Source organism: Saccostrea cucullata, unplaced genomic scaffold (genome assembly GCF_032062105.1).
Source record: "Saccostrea cucullata isolate Sc308-1 unplaced genomic scaffold, CSIRO_AGI_Scuc_v1 ctg356, whole genome shotgun sequence".
Taxonomy (NCBI): Eukaryota; Metazoa; Mollusca; class Bivalvia; order Ostreida; family Ostreidae; genus Saccostrea; species Saccostrea cuccullata.
Window position 1 is genome coordinate 332,371 of NW_026918279.1, and position 17,811 is coordinate 350,181.

General features: G+C 34.1%; 1 protein-coding gene across 2 annotated transcripts; it reads left to right on the forward strand.

Moving 5' to 3' along the window:
• The first annotated feature begins 1,005 nt into the window (after window positions 1–1,005).
• Window positions 1,006–11,792, forward strand: LOC134261681 (baculoviral IAP repeat-containing protein 3-like). 2 transcript variants are annotated; one of them, XM_062744097.1, is made up of 5 exons: window positions 1,006–1,053; window positions 7,483–8,996; window positions 9,100–9,301; window positions 9,567–9,794; window positions 11,462–11,792. In XM_062744097.1, the coding sequence occupies exons 2-5, from the start codon at window positions 7,506–7,508 to the stop codon at window positions 11,656–11,658; spliced, it is 2,118 nt and encodes a 705-aa protein (XP_062600081.1). In that variant the 5' UTR covers window positions 1,006–1,053; window positions 7,483–7,505; the 3' UTR covers window positions 11,659–11,792. The 2 variants fall into 2 exon arrangements, with proteins under 2 accessions (XP_062600081.1, XP_062600087.1); XM_062744103.1 differs by lacking the exon at window positions 1,006–1,053 and adding an exon at window positions 4,382–4,442.
• Window positions 11,793–17,811: the final 6,019 nt, after the last annotated feature.

The window sequence follows — 17,811 nt, forward strand, 5'->3', positions numbered from 1 at the left end:
CGTCAGTTGATGCGTCTTTGGTTTTTGGAGAATGTACACAGAAAAGTAGGTCACAGTGACCCTCTTTGAATATCTCAAATACTTATTGGCTTAGAATATTCAATCTTTGTGTATCAATGCATTAATGATTTTTTATAGCTTTATTAAAATAGCTTCAAATAGAAGTGACAGATTGTACAATTTATCAGAAGAGCGATTCAAGGCCCTAGGGCCTCTTGTTTCTTATTTATTACTATGTAAAACTTTGATCGGCCATTGTGGCCCCAACCCAACCCCTGGGGGTCATGATTTAAAGAAAGTTGAATGTACACTACCTGATGATGATTCAACATGAGTTTCATCTTTCCTGTCCCAATGGATCTTGAGAAGAAGATTTTAAAAGTTTTTTCTTATATATTCCTATGTAAAACTTAGTTCGGCCATTGTGGCCCCACCCTACCCCCGGGGGACATGATTTGTATAAATTTAAATTTGCACTACGTAAGGATGATTCCACCCACATGACTTTCATCTTTCCTGGCCCAGTGGTTCTTAATTAAGAAGAAGGTTTTTTAAAAATAACATTAATTTTTCACTAATTCATTATTATCTCCCCTTTGAAAAGGGCGTGGCCCTTCGTGTGAACAAACTTGAATTCCCTTGCCCAAGGATACTTTGTGGCAAGTTTTGGTTAAAATTGGCCCAGTGGTTCTTGAGAAGATGAAAATGTGAAAATTTTACAACAAGGACGCCGACAACGACGACAGACAACGGAAAAATTTTGATAAGAAAAGCTCACTTAAGCCTTCGACTCAGGTGAGCTAAAAAGCACACTTTGCTCATAAATGAATAAAGGTCTATTTATAGTATCCAATACAGTCAAAATCCCCTGTTGAATAAATAGGAACAGATTTAGCTAGGTTACTGTCCTTGAGCTCTCATTGTGTTAGATATCTGTATGTATCAGCATTGCCCGATCATACATGAGATGTAAAGTCCAGATTCCGATATCAAGCTCTGTCGCATGTGAATTCTGAAAAAATACAAAATGTACACAACTGAAGACCTAAGCAGGTATTTGTAATTTTTTCCCTATGTTTTACCAAATGATTTTTAGTCTTAAGAAAAAAAATTATTATTTTGAGATAAAACAGACGTTTAAAAAACTTCTAATTAAAAGAATTTAATTTAATTTAAGTATTCCTTCTGTGCTAACTTCTTTCTTGTTTTGAACCTTAAAATGAAAGTAAGATCAAAGATCAAGATAAAAAAGATAAATTGCAAACTACTTTCAATTTATTCTGTACACAGATTTTATGCTTTTACTGCATGTAACAACAATGTCTGATATTTTCTGATTCAGAAGTTCCTTTCAAAAAATTATTTTTTTAAGTATGTTTGTTTATACATGTATACATGTACCAATGGTCCGGTTTAACGTCACCAAAGTCTTAAAAAACACAACACATAAAGAAAATGCATCAACATTTCAATTATCAAAATCTACCTTTTATGATAAAAAAAGATGTAAAATAAAAAAAATATGTTATTTCTGTGTGTTTGTTTGCTAAATACTTAATGAAAGTGAAAGCCACCAGCTTAAGTCAAAATCCTCTTTTGATAATAAATTGCTGTAGAATTCAAGCAGACCAAAATTAAAATATTTTTCAAGATTGATTCTCAGAAGTGTTGTTATCTGCAGATTTCGAAATAAATTCCATAATCCATAAATATTTTATAGGCGATTGAAAATTTGACTTAAGTCTGTTTGTTTCATGATCCTGTGACCTGCAGGTCTCGGTCTACTCAAGAATCCTGTCATCATGCTGAATATCCAACAGTAGAGAATCATTATCAAAGTCAAATCTCAAGGCTTTCTTTAAATTTGCCTCGTTGCTATAGAGAACTTGTTGTTGCTATGGAAATAAACAATAATACAATATTCAATAATTTGTTAGGAAATCCAAGTTGAATTCTATAATTTTGAAATTTGTTTCTTGTTTATCATAGATAACATTTCATTTGATTTTTCCGTAAACCTTTTACATTGTTTCTCATTTTATGTATCAATGGCCATATTTGTTGCCAGACAACAGATTCAATTTTTAAAAAAGGCCCATGGATTTGACTTGAAATTCTAAAGGAGAAATTCCTCTGCCTTTAAATGAAACACGTGCAACACGTGCAACAACTGTATTAATCTGGCCTCTTTTTAAATTTGGCCTTGAATATTGCCAAAATCACGAAAAATGCTGAATCAGCAAAAATTGCAAAACATGTACCTTCGAAGACCTTATTAATTTTTTTTACTGCAAAGTTCAAAAACTTTTAAAAATGTGTATCTTTACTACACCAGTAAATGAAAATAGTTCTTATGATTTTTTGTCAGTCTGCCGGTTGCAAAGTAAATTTCTTTGGCCAAGTATCCTTGGTAACCATGACTCAATTTTTTTTTTAATTTTCCATACATTGGTCATATTGCAAGAGAAATTTATGAGTGAAAAATCATTGAATTTTGAAAACCCTTACTTTTTAGTTTATACATTTTTGTTTGATTTTTATGTGGACTGGTATTTAAAGCCTAACCTTGTACATTTTATTGATCAAGTTCAATTAATCTGTGCTAGCCCTCATTTTGTTTTCCCGCTTAACACCGTTCTCCGCAGTCACGCATTTTAACGCATATATCATTTCCTATTTCTAACGCAAAATCACGCATATACCGTTTCCCCGAAATCACGGATTTTCACTTTAAAAAGTTCATTTAATCATGAATTTAATGCCATTTTCCTTCTTTTTTACACTTGCCAAAATCTCATAAAATGGGAAAAGGGCTTTATGGGATTTGATCACGTGACCAACCCGTTTTACATCCCAATAAAACTAAAAAAATGATACCTTATTTCTTAAGTGTATGATGCGCCACAGTTCAGTAAGTTGTAAAGTGTTAACTAGAACGTTGAGTTTTGAAGCAGGTTCAATTAAAAGTGTCGATTCGCCCTGTACCTGGGCTAAACATGCTAAACTTGCAAGGATGATATATGTAAGGATGCACATTACGGGACTTGCTACGGATACTGAAATTTGATCTCCATTTTACAATTTAGTGACCACCTTTACCAAAAATACTGCCTTCCTGCAAACATTTACTGCAAGTCTGCAGCAAACATTACTGTAAACTTGCTGCAGATATTCTGCAGGCATTGCTGCAAGCAATGCATGCTGCAATGACGCTAACAAACCATGACGGCCTACCGGTACATAAAGCCTCAGTGATTGCAGCAAGTTTGCGGTAGGTATGCAGCAAGGTTGCAGCAAACACTTTACCATGCTAATGATGCTTGCAAACATTGGACTTTCCAAATATGTACACCTCGCTAATACTTTCGGCAAACGTTCCTGCTAACTTGCAGCAAACAATTTAGCTATTTTCGCACATTCCTGCGTACAAGCAGCAAGTTCACAAAGAGCTGTAGTCCTGTACTGACCTTTATCTGTTAATCAGAGAAAATTAAATTTTTCCACATGTGTTTGAAATGATACAAGTTTACGAAGTGATCTATTGATGGTCTATTTTCATGTACCTAGACAATGTTCCCCACACAAAAGACCCCCCCCCCCCCCTAGATCCGCGCATGTTTTAATTTTTATCAAGGGAGGTCCACGCTTACACTGTATAATATATATATTAAATGAATTCTTTTTTTTTTTAAGAATAAGTTCTATCTTGTGTCATCCCAAACACCTTATGAATGTTTAGACACTGGACCGGCCCCTGACGTTTTCAGGATGAAAATTGATGAATTAAGATCAAGTCTTGAAATTTCTGTTTTCAGGATGAAAATTGATGAATTTAGATCAAGTCTTGAAATTTCTAAGTTAATTTTTTTAAGTTTCAAATTAAAAAATTGCTTATCGACATATCTTATTTTAATTTTAAAACCCATGCAAGAGTTACGCGGTATTTTACCTATTGATCTAACCTAGCCATGCATATGTATATATATCTCGACCATGTTTAGCTTCGGAAAATCCTGCTCTAAAAATAGAAAAGGGAAATGGTCAATTTTCTGAAAATTCGGACTTATTTTTGGACGTTACATGATTGTATATCGGTATATAAATTGTTCTCATAGTAGTTGTTTGCAATTTCAAGGAATTGTTCAAGTAAAGAAAGGTTAAGAAATGTACATTTTGTATGCATAACAGCAAAGCTTTTATCTAACAACTCATCCATAAAGTATAACTTCTGACTTCTTTATTCAAATCAATTATAACTGTCTAAAATCTTTGTTACATTCCATATTAATTTGTTGCACTTCTTTTCATAATTAGTTTACTATTTTCATATAAACTTTCCTACATGCATACATGTATTTGTTCTTTTCAACAGATCTGGACGATTTATTCAACTTAATTACTGAATGGAAGGTTTTCAGAAGCCGTTATATATTTATCATCAAGTACGTAATTATATATATAACAATTAAATATCATTATTTACAATTTTCACCAGTATATACAATTTCGTGTTATTTATAAAGCTTTTGCAATAATTTGTTCAGGCCTGGGACCGATAAACCATTGGCAGTTCATTATTTTTACGTTTTCCGAGAATAAATATGTGTAGGTCGAACTTATGTATTGAATAGATATAGGTTCTCATACATTTAGTTTCCTCCATTCACTTACACTATTACTTTTTTATGAGAGAAGGGTAGAAAATATTCTCCTTATTTTTATATATCTTATATATGATATGTAACGTGCGTGGTTTAATTTGTAATTCCTGCGATCTTTGGCCGTGTTGGCTATATATGTGCCGTGTTTTTATCATATCTTTTGAAGGAACTTACATGTAACAATTTGTTTTTACTTTTAAACTCCACCCGCATCCCACCCCAAAAAGCTAGTTTTTCAAAGTCTAAACGAGAATTCTTTGTTCTCTTCGAAAATGCTGCATTTCCATTCAATTTCAGTTTTTTTTAATACGTGTTTTTTTTAAATGTTACCTCTTTCAAATAAAAAAGGGACGTAAAACTAAGTAATTATTTACCAAAACCTTAGATCTTTCCATACGTGTGTGTGAATCTTTGCTTGAGAGTGTGTAAGAGGGGGGGGGGTTAGGGACACAAGCCTAGAACCCCCCCTTTCCAAAATGGCTGGATCCGCCCCTGTAAACAGTTCATTATAAGCGGGTATGTGTAATACATAAAACGAGAATATTTAAACAAGAAACGAGAAACAATGGGATGTCAGATTCAGCATAAAATAGCTAAATGTAATGACCTTAAACGTCAATAAAGGGGGGCAGCTGGTGTTTTTTATTTCATTTTGTTCATAGTCGAGCCATGATCGAGCCTCTTTATTGTAAACCACTTATTTCTCAAAAATTACCTCGATACAAAGTGAGATATCTTAAAAGATACATGTATTTCCGATTGGGGTTGTAGATGAAGGAAAAAAACAGTCTGGAGTCACTTCTGAGTATTCCATCTTAAGGTTTTATCCTACATCTATAACCCCAACCAAAAGTACTAATACATGAATCTTACAATGCTAGTAACTAATTAAGATGTCTTACTTTGTATCGAAGTAATTTTTTAGGAATATATGAGTGGTTTACAATAAAGAGGCTCGACCAGAGATTTCTGAAACGATTTCACTGACAAGAACAAAGTCTCTCGAAGCGAACGATGTCATTTTTAAGTAGGTTAATGATTGATATATTAACAAAATACGAGCTTGAAGCGGGGGTGCTTGAAATTGAGTGACAGTGTAGTTACCTTGTGGTACAAATAAATAGGGGTTACCCCTTACGAAACAAGTGCCTGTAGTCAGAATTCTAACTATAACTCAGTCAAAAATAATCATGATCAACCGTTAATTACTGAATATTAGCTTTTTACTATAACATTGTCCAAGGAAATCTTCCTGAAATAGTCTGATGCAGAAGCAGTGAAAGGTAAGATAATTTTAAAAAAGAACTTAAAAAGGGAAGAGAATTTTTTTAATTTACGAATCGAAATATAGGAATTTATATAATTTAACTTTTTTTAAAAATATATATATATTCTTTGACTTTGTAACAATTGGAATTTTTTTTTTATTATTTCAGAGAATCTCTCTCTTACCAGTTGAACACGTACTTTAAAGTTGTTGATATTGGTATTAATTAAATCTGTCATCATTTTATTTTTGTGCGTGAGATAGTTGTGTGGGTTTTCCTGTTATAAAACAAAATGAAATCAAAAGCACAATTAAGCTGCCCCCTTTGTTGACATTTTAAGGTAATTAGGTGGTTTATGCTGAATCTGACATTCCATTGTTTCTCGTTTCGTGTTTTACACAAACCGGGTACCCATTTATGCGCTCTCAGAAACGAAAGTTCCTTTAGCTTAGCTTGCTCAAGTTCCCGGTAATCAAAAGCAAAAGTGATCGCTTCATTTGCGCTTTTGATTAGAACATAAACGTACAATAAATAACTCAGATTCGTATACTTGTAAGTATATCCTACGTTTAAATTTTCCGAAATGGGAAAATTAATCCCTTGAAGTAAAGAGTGATAAATCATTATGTGCCCTGTATGAGCTTGTAGAAAACAGGTAAGAAAGAATGATGAACAAAAAATGTACTTTTTGCAATGGTCAATATTTGGTTAATACTCAGAGTCTGATAACTTCCTTTATTCTGCTGTGGTCCCTGCAAACTCTTAGCTAAAAAGGACTTGGGGGAAAAAAAAACAACCCAGGACTAGTACAATTCATTTTAGAATGCAAAAGTTAATTTTGCTTATGCTGAAATTCGTCGCTAGGAAATTAAAATATTACATATTGACATTCAGTGTGAATTTTTTCTTTATGAAATCCATTATATCATATCTCTATAACACACGCAAAACCTTGTTACCGCGCGTTAGAATACACAGTAGGAACTATATCCATTTTCAAAATTTTTAAGAACACCAAAATGTACACTGTTTTGACACAGTTTCACGAAAAATATTAACCCTGTTAATTTTAACGTAAAAATACAACAAATTTGCGTTTAGAATTAATTTGTCACTTTTTTCCTCGCAATGTTCGTTTGCGTTATTTGAATTTACAACGTAACAAACGTCACGAAAGGCTCTTAAGTTTAATTAAAAAGCACACCAGTATTGAGGGGCGCTAAATTCGTATAAAAGATTACCGAAATAAACAATCATGAAGAGGAAACATAAGGGAATGTAAATATAAGCATTGAATTCATATTTTGGGATGTCTTCGGTCCTATAACACACCTGGCCGTGCCGACAAATTATCATACCGCGCGTTAATTGGTTGTTGCTGAATTTAAGTAGCTGCAGATCTTTAGCTCGCGCTGGACTGAAAAAAATTGGGATGGATGACCAGACTCCGGTCTGCATGTCAACTATATATATATATATTTTCGGATAGCTACCGTTCTGCGGCTAGTAATATGCTGTAATTAAAGCAAACATTTCTTCTTTTTTAATTTCAGAAATTACTAGACTTACATGTAACATGAACAATTTATCTGGAAAACCAAAGAAAAATGTTTCTTCTAGAGAAATATCAAATCGACCTATCACATCAGGCGCTAGCAATACCAGCAATATAACTGTTCTGGAGAAGTTTGTAAATGGAATTAATTTTAACCATGAAGGTCAATGGACGCCAACTGAACCAGAAGACAGTGAGAGGACCTCTGCTAGGACCGCTGGGAAATGCTGCTGCTGTTGTTGTCCTCAATGCAGGGGAAAACCACAGGATTCGAGTCTTCGGCAGACACAAATGGAAAATAAAGAAACTCAAACACTAATTAGTGCAAAGTCTGAACATGATTTCCAAATTGAAGAAATCTTTGAAAGGTTTTTGATCTCACAACTGGAAAACAGTATTTTCAAAAGCAACATCAGAAAACCTTATACGTTGCTAAAGGATTTAAGATGTATCGATAATTCTAGTATTGAAAAAACAATCGAAAAGAAATCATCATTTAATAGTCTTAAAGGAGACACGGGTAATGATGACAAGCTCACTAATCTGATGTACTTTCTAATCAAGCGTTTTCAGTGGTTAGAACCAATAAATATTCATGCATATCCAGTGAAAGACTTTTCACGAAATCTAGAAGAATTTGTCAACAGAGAACTGCGTGCTGTTCGTTCATCTAGAAGCCCAATTAGTTCGCAACTAGCAAGTGAACTGCATTCTATGAATATGGAAATAATACGAGTCGCTACATTCAGTAGCTTTCCGCGAGCCAGTTCTGTGTCCACTATAAGACTGGCCAAGGAAGGTTTCTACTACACTGGCAAGGAGGATACAGTCGTCTGCTTTGCCTGTGGACAACAAAGGCATGGATGGGAACCAGCAGACAATCCAAGAGAAATTCACCAACAAATCTCTCCAAATTGTCCATTTTTAAATTCTGAACAATCCAAAAATGTTCCAATTGGACAAAACGAAACTGTTGGAAACATGCAAGTACGAGAAAACGAGAGAAGGCAAGGTATTGTGAATCGACAACCAGAAGCTTTGCAAAATTTCAGACAAGCGCCCAATGCTGAAGTTGTTTCTTCCTCTAGTCACGAAAGAAACATGGAACAAAATGGAAATTCAGAGAAACAAGATATTAAAACAACTCACCAGAAAGCACTGGAGCGGCAGAAAAAGATCAACAAATTTATGAAAAGTTTAGATCCTCTTGGAATCAACTTCGATCGTCCAAAGTACCCTTCATATGCTGTAATGGCAACAAGAGTAAGTTCTTTCAAAGACTGGCCATCAAGTGTAATGCAGACACCACGTGATCTTGCAATGGCGGGATTTATTTACGCGGGATATGGGGACTACACACGTTGCTTCTTCTGTGGTGGAGGACTGCGTAACTGGGAACCGCAGGATGAGCCATGGAGAGAACACGCCCGATGGTTTCCGAAGTGTGCATTCTTGAGACAGAACAAAGGAGACGAGTATGTGGCAATGATTCATATCGAACACGAAGAAGAGGTAGCAGAAAAGTTTTTTTAAAAAATCTTAATCACTCTGATAAATGTTCATGTACATGTACATTGCATTGTGGTCATTGTTGGGAAATATTTTATTTTTTCAGGAAGAACAACTTGCGTTAGAAAGCGCAGAGAAACCATCATCTTCCTATGCGAACTGTGCATCAGCATTACCAGGAGCAACAGAATCAAAAGATGAAGCCCTCGCCGAAATCTTCGACTTATCGTCGGTTCAGAGTGTACTTCAAATGGGTTATTCTCTTGAAGAGGTGAAGGCGGCCTTTGAATTCTTGAAACTTGCAAAAGGTGGGTCATATCTACGTTTTCCACCTATCGATCATTGCCTGAAACTTTCTCACATTGTGCATGTTACTTAAGTTATTGTTGAAAAATTGAAAAGTAAGCAGCTACAGACAGATGACAAACATATTGGAATCACAAGAGCATTTTTTTTTCAGATGGACAAATAATCATTTAGTAATGAAAAAGATAAATTGGTACTGGTTAATATGTGTAGTTCAACTGAGAGTAGTTAGTTTGCTTTGTCTTTTAATGATTTCAATTTTTTCAGATGTGGGAGAAATCTCTGGAGAGGACATAATGAATGTCATTCTGTCGAACGAGGAAAACACGGCAGCATCAGAGACAACGTGTACAACTCACAATACGAATAGACAGACTGTTAGATTAGAAATCCCTGCACCCTCAGATCAGAGTGATAGATATACAGAGCGTATGTCTGGATTGGCGAGTTTAAAGCCAATACCTGATCCTACAGCACTCATGGAAGCCTCTCATGGTAAACCTAAACATTACAGTAACTCATCAGTATAAATGATAAGCAATCTGATTAAAATCAGATCCTTTGATCCGCTCACATACGAGTAGATTAAAATCAGATCCTTTGATCCGCTCACATACGAATAGATCGCTTGTGTAGCGATCTATGTGAGCGGATCAAAGGAACTGATTTTAATCAGATTGCACCTTGTGTAGCGATCTATCTGAGCGGATCAAAGGATCTGATTTTAATCAGATTGAAATGATAAGAGACTGAGGAGATCTTCGGCTGATATACCTATCAGTTTACATGTATATTACAAGGAAGAAAAATAAAACAATTGTGTGATATTTTCCTTATGTGTGATAATTTCCTTTTTGGGATGGTTTTTGTCAAAACAAATTTATCTTTTTAAAAAGATATAGGTAGGTTAGCGTCATAGCACTTTTTTAACACAGAAAGGAAGGTTCGTAATCAACTGCATGGTTTATTTTCCTGAATTCTTTAATCTTTAGCGAGGCTGGAGTCTGATAGAGTTATATTTTTATACCCCCGCTTGAAAAATGGGAGGGTACATAGTAATCGGTATTTCCGTCCGTCCGTCCGTCCGTCTGTTACGCTTTGGGGTACCCATCTCTTATCCGCAACTCCTCTCAAACCACTGAAGGAAATTTAATGAAACTTTCACAGAATCTTTATTACATATTGCCATTGTGCACCTCCTATATTACTTTTTGATCTGACATATATTTTGGATTTTCCAGAGCAAAACATTATATTCATATGGGAGGCGGGGGTATTATTTAGTGAGCTCATTGCTTACAGTACCTCTAGTTTGTAAAGTATGTTGTAATTTTATAGAATTAAAATCATATTAGCGTGGGACTGCATCGTATGAATCGCTTCTCGTGTCTTGCCAACAAACTGAGAAAGGAAGAAAAGAGATTTCTTATGAGGTTGACGGTATTATCCAGGAAGGTGGTAGAACTCGCAAGCTAGATGTCTAGAATCTTGGCATTATATGACCTGTTTTTGTTTTGTAGTTAACTTTAAAGTGTAAGCTACACAATAAGTAAACAAACTTCAGAATAAAACAGAAAAGGCTGATTTAGTGCTATTTAATGAAACGACGAAATTGTTATCGTACAGTCTATCCATAGTTGTAGTTTTAACAGAGTGCTAGACTGAAGTTTTCAATTACGTGCACAACCTTATATTAGTAGGCTTTGAAAGCAAGAATAAAATGTTGGGAGTGCCACAAAATAACTCAGATTTCAAATGTATGACATTTGAAAGAAATTCAAATAGGGTCATATGACTAAATCAGCAAGATGGTAGATCACCTTTGACGTCCGAGGTTATGTGGGTGGTACAAGCCATCCGAGGAAGTATAAGTGTGAAGTTTTCCCAGAATGCCCGACCGTGAAACCGAGCATTCGTATTCCAAAAATATGTACTAACGTAGTTAAAAGTGCTCGAGAAATTATGGAAATTGTTTTAAAAGTTGAAGTATGAAAGTTATTTTTAGATTATTTTTTTTTTGTTGTTTTGTTTTGTTGCTTCCGATTTAATCTCACTCATTTTTAAAATGTCAGTAAAAATGGAGTTCAGTTATATTACTTTCCTTTATATGCATGCATAGTGACAATCGTTAATTCAAATATGCTCTCTCTCTGATTTTGTAGACAGGCAGTCTTTGATTGAAGAATACAGGGAGTTACGAAATCTCCGCGTCTGTAAAATCTGCCTAGAGAACGACGCTTCAATTGCCATGTTGCCCTGTGGTCACCTATGCTGTTGTACAGACTGTGCTCCGGCCATGAGAAATTGTCCGATATGTGGTCAGTTTGTAAAGGGGACGGTCCGAACATGGCTAGCCTAAATGTAGTGAATGGAACATTCTAAGATTTTCAAATTTTAAAACTATTTGTAAACCATTTTCACATCTATTACTTTTTTCCTTATATACATGTAGTATTGTTTGTCCTTTTGTCCCTCGGCTGTTCATTCTGTTTGTTTATACATAATTTTGCTTATATGTATGAAAGAACAAAGAATTAAAAGATTAAACGAATCTCACCACAGAAGTACTGTGTTATTTACTAATAATTTAACAGTATTCCAAATCAGAAGTCACTAAAAACAATACAAAGTAGGAGCAGAGCAAACACGGACCTCCGATTCATCAGAGATGGGATCAGGTGCCATGGAGTGAGCATCCCCTGCCGACCGGTCACACCCGCCGTGTGCTCCTTGTCATATATGAAAAACATCAGTCAGCATTAGACTCAATGATAAATTTATTTGCTGACAAAGTCATTGTATCGACCATAGAACTTACGAATTGATGACTTTAAACGATACTGCTGAAATTCTTGTTTCATCAACTTGTTTGTCAATAATTTCCCTCGTTGTAGAAATTGTTCAAACGTAGAGCATGCTCTTGCATATCTTATCAAATGAGATATGTAAACTCCGTATGCAGGTGATGAAGGTACATTGTATATTGCTGCATATTAAGTAAGGGAAGTTAACGATAGAAAAGTAAAAATTTTCACGTTTATCATAGAGCTTGGTTGTTAGATTACCATTAACGTCTTTTCAAGTAAAATATCTAAGTATCAAACAGTTGTGTGAGACTCTGTGGTATCTTTTATCTCAAGCTCACCAGGATATATCGTACCGACACAAGAATGGAAATTACATGTACCATTGTTAATTGACAGTTCGTCGTCGATATATCTAAATATTTCTATTTCTAATTTTTTTTTTCTGTGATAACTCTTTGAAAGTTAGCGGAGTTGATATCTCGATAATTCTACCAGAATGTTAATTGGGCAGGTCGATAGGTCAGGAGCTAAGGAGGCCTAATATGCATGCAAAACTTGTGCGCATCTGTCCCTGTGTCTGACACTAAGGAGGCCAAATATGCATGTAAATTTTGTGCGGCTGCCTTTGTGTTTGACGTCAGTGAGCGAGGACTATTAAAATTGGCATGGGGGTTCTCTTGTTATTAAAATCTATGTCTACATTTTAAAAATCTAAATATCTACAATTTTATTTTAAGATGAAATGGAAATATAGGGAATCACTGTCTAGTTAGTATAGTACGCCAGGGACATCAACGATAGTGTGAAACATGGGATAATTTATGCAAACCGGGCTTCGCCGATTATGCAAATTATTCCATGTTTCCCACTATCGTTGATGCCCTGGCATACTAGACTAACTAGACTGTGATTCCTTAAGGGGGGCGACTATAGTTTCCACTGCGCAATATTTCGCGCATCATAGTAAAATGAAGCGTATTTACTGTTTTAATGCAACTTTTTTCGCTTAATTATTAAAATTAAAAAAAATTAAGAAATTATAGGGATAAAAATGTAATTACAATTTGATATAACTGATTTTTTAACCGATTTTGCAACTGATAGGTAGGTTGACGTCGTTGCAGTGTGTTTTTGACGTTATGATAATCTGTAGCTCTTAAAGAAAGGGGTAATAAAAATATTATTAAAGAAAAAGTAGTAAAAATACGCTCTTGAAATTTAAAACATAGAAATTTGAGAATATCTCCAATATTTGTATAATGTTTTCATGTGAATCCATTGTGTACGTCATATTTTGTAATACTTTATAAAAATAGTAAAATTTGCTAATTTTTTACATTTTGAGATGCCCCCTCTGCTAACAAGACGGTAGAATTTTGTGTTTCTTACATATATTGTATAATATAGTATTACTCATCAAATATTATAGTTTGAACAAAATGTCTATAGTAGTATTTGTATAATTTGCTTTAAAGTGCTAAAAATTGGCATCTTCCTATATAATCCTATAGTAAATCGACCTGTATTTTGAGATGGTCCCTCAAAAATACCTGGACGGTAGATTTCCCCCAAACTTTGCATGTACACTGAAATTAATGTAAGTTATATATGGTATAAAAATGAAGAGTTTCGCTATTGTAGTTTTCACACAATAAAACTATAGTCGGTCCCCTTAAGTGTCGAGTTGAAGGCCACAGGAATTGTTTTCTTCTTTTCACGCATAAAATTTTACACAAATTCTGTTTCATATGAGTACAAAAATAGGCCGTTCTGCTAATAACGTGGCGAAATTGGTACCCGTGTGAATTCCAATAGATTGTTGGAAGACCTGGTCTCCAAAAACAACATAGATATTGTCAATCAAAAACTCAAGCATCTTATTGATGCCGACTTCGAATTCAGAGTACTTGTGTGTACAATCAAAATGCTTTTTTAACAAAAGAATTTTGCAAATGACCAATGACGTCACAAGGTGGGAAATGGTTGTGCATAAAGTTGAAAAGTCCTAAATTTTTTAGCTGTTAAGTTTGGTAAAATCTTGTGATTTCAAATTGTCCAAGAGTTCCTTGGAATTTTTAAGTATCAACATCTGATTTACACCACATCTTGAATATATTGTTGCACAGTACTCTTCAAGTTTCTCTTTCACTACTGTTAACTCGAATATCGTAGAGAGGAGTAAAGAAAGAGGCTTGGTTGAACATTTACTAGAACCCGATATGCATTTTTGTTTGTAAGGATTCTTATGAAGTTTCGGAATCCAATATAAAAGTTAATATGATATAAGTTAATATAAAAAGTGAAATAAAATACAATGTTAAAGAAAGTTTTCCAAATGATTCCCTCCTAAGATTTCACACATGGCTAATAAGAAATGACATTATGTACCGTTTTAATGCCCTGTTCACACGGAGAGTTTAATTCGAATTAAACGTAAGTTTACTGTGAATTAGCTTCGCTTAGCGTTCACACGGGGAATTAAATGCGAATTAGTTTAATTCGAATTAGTTTACTGCGCATTAAATTACTTCGCATTATCTCCGTGTGAATGCTAAGCGAAGCTAATTCGAATTAAATTTGGGGGCATGCGTAATGGCAAAATTAAGTCAAATGCGTCATGTCGGTGGTCAGTCTTAAGTACTTGTGCTATTTTTGAGTGAAAAACTAAGAAAAATGTGTTAATCACTAAAATATGTGTACAGACACTGTGACATTATGTCAAATGCATCTGCTTCTGCATAAGGCACAGGCTTTTGGATCGCTTGAAAAAAAAATTGTGTGTAAAAAAAAAAATAAAGGTACTGAACTCTTACACCGGGTACCAAATTGCGCTAATAAAATATTTTTTATTCACATGCTACTTTCGATTTAAATTTATTCATAAATAAACATTCTTCATTTCTACCAAAGCTCCTTCCGAAGTTCTATACTTTTCTCGAGATATTCTGAAATCAATCTCAAAAATGACCTTCTTTCTTTTACTCGACATTAGCTTGGGCCCCTAGCCATTCATATGTAAACAGACAGTGTTTGAAGTGCAGCGAAGAGTTGCATAGTATTTGCAAGATCTTTGAAAAAGACAAACTTAATGTCATTGTTATTTAGATCAAACTTCAAGGTCATAGGGGTGAAATCATTAGCATTTTCAGAAACGTCTTAATAGTCACAGATAATGCACAGCTTATATATAACTGGTTTCATATCATATAAATAAATAGGGCTTTGTTGAAAAGAAGATCCACTTATAAAGATTTTTTTTCTATATATTCAGCTGATATTCCTATTTAGATTTTTAAGCGCTAAGCGCAGCGCAAAGCGCTTTCTGTCAGCGTAAATCTACTTCCGTTCTGGATCCAGCGCCACTATCAGCAAGTTAGATAACTCTTCTTGTTATTCTAAAAATATGCAACTGGAAATCCCTGACTCTCTTCCTGCTATTTTAGTGTACTGATGTCTTACGTGTATTTCTAATAATAGGAAGCAATTAGTAAGGTAAAGCGATATTCCACAGTTAGTAGATAAAAGCAGTTCTGATCATGCTCTTCTCTATACATTATAGTTCATTTAAATCATGTCAGCACACATTACTTTTGTATCATGTAGCTAATAATTGCTGCATCTATTGCGCAAATACTTAATTAAAAGCAGTATATTATTTATCATGTACATGTAATATAGTGATTGAATAAGTACATATAATTTAAAACTCAGATGGGATTTTAATAATTAAGTTTATAAATCTTAAACTGGAAGTGAGTTACTAGTATTCAATATCAAAAAAAAAAATAAAATTGATTAACAATGTACATGATGTAATACTTCCATATTACGGTGTGTTCTTTATAAAATATCCATATAAACAGATAAACTATTATTATCTTTTTCTTCTATACCCTTACTTCAGGCAATGTAACTAAAACAAGCCTTCCTTTTAACACCTTGCACCATGCTGAGAGCTATCAGTGAAGTTGATTTTCGCATCTAAGTATCAATTAGTAGCAGACTGCAATGCATTCATGGACTTTTTAATGTCTTTACTTGTGCTGTACTCTATACTTGTATCATATGGGTAAAACATATATAAATAATTCGAAAGGAAAGGCAGTGTCTGCGGCGGTACAGGCATGCAGGATATGTGGTGGTTGTGTTTTCAACGAATCCATTCAAGTAGTAAAACTTATTTCTCGGAATATTGTGCTTTAAAATTGTGTGTGTAGTGTGCAGGATATGCCGGAAAATGCTAAAACCTTAATTAACGTTCTCAGCAATAGCAGGAATAGGGCTACTGCAATGTTAAGCAAACAAAATAAAACAATGTTGGATATCTTCATAAAGATTTATTAATACTTGAGATTAATATACTTGCATATATTTTCTTTCTCGGTCTCTTGAATTATACTTATTATTGAAATAGCAGAAAATAATGAGCAGTTATTTTCCATATTCCTTTTTAACTAGCACAACAATGCCATAGAGGTGTTTTTCCTCTCAGCATGTTTTGCATGGTAGTGAAGATCATACATACACAAGTAAAGAATGTTGTAAAGCATCAAGCGTCCGTAAAAAAAATACTGAGGCATTTTAAATCATTTTAACAATAGTCAAAAAATGCTTTGGGGTTTAATGAATTTTTTTTTCTAAAGAAGAAAAGTGTAAAAAAAAAAAAATATTGAAAAAAAGTAATATTTTACAAAGGAGTAAAACAAATTGTGATATCAACACAAATATTACTGCAGTATTTGCCATAAATCATGTATTTGAAAATCAGAGATTGAAGGATAGAATCGAAAGATAAATATTATAGTTTTATATTCAAATGTTTATTTACCTATTAAATGTATCTGACAAAAAGGGCGTTAATTCTACGGATGTTCATCTACATAGTGTTTTGTCACATGACGATGTTGCAAACAAGATGCCAATCTTCAATTTGAAACACTCATAAACGCGGAATGAATTTGTTATTAAAAATAATCACCAGAAGATTTTAGCTTTTAGTGTTGCACACAAATGAGAGGAATTTTAGCGACATTTTTAAGTGTTCAAATTTATTTCAAAATATACATTTTCCAGTATCGCTACATTTAAACTTGATTACTTAATAGTACCATCTCCCTTCCAATAAATAACAATTTATACGCAAATGTTACCTCTAACAGATCAGGACTAACATATTTGATTATGTACCAAACAACTGCGCTCGCGCTAGCGCTGTCGCACTGTCCACATATTGCTTAAAATTCATGCAAATTGAAATTCAAAATAATTCTGATGAATTTCAAATCAATATGCTTAGCGCTTCCCAGTACTTCCAGTACTTTGATTTTCTATATATTCGGATGATATATATATACCTATGTATAAAACTTTGATCCCCATCCTAGCCCGGGGGTTATGATTTAGAAAAAAAAACTTGAATCTACACTATGTAAAGAAGGTTTGCTGTAATTGTGTCAAGTTTTTTTGGCCTTATGATTATTGAAAAGAAGAATTTCAAAACAAGCCACTTTAAAATTTCACTATTTTAGAACTTATTATCTCCCCTTGAATTAGGACATGGCCATTAAACGTATAAACAGGCTTCAATCCCCTTCACCCATTAAAGGACTCTTAGTGGCAAGTTTAGTTGAAAATGGCCCAGTGGTTCTGGAGATGTCCAAAATGAAAAAAAAGTTTACAGCTAGACGGGCAGACAGCTAGACGGA

Coding starts and splice junctions, on each gene's coding strand:
- LOC134261681 (XM_062744097.1), top strand. CDS start 7,506: ATGAACAATTTATCTGGAAAACCAAAGAAAAATGTTTCTTCTAGAGAA. Junction 9,302..9,566: donor ATTCTTGAAACTTGCAAAAG/GTGGGTCATATC, acceptor CAATTTTTTCAG/ATGTGGGAGAAATCTCTGGA. Junction 9,795..11,461: donor ACTCATGGAAGCCTCTCATG/GTAAACCTAAAC, acceptor CTGATTTTGTAG/ACAGGCAGTCTTTGATTGAA.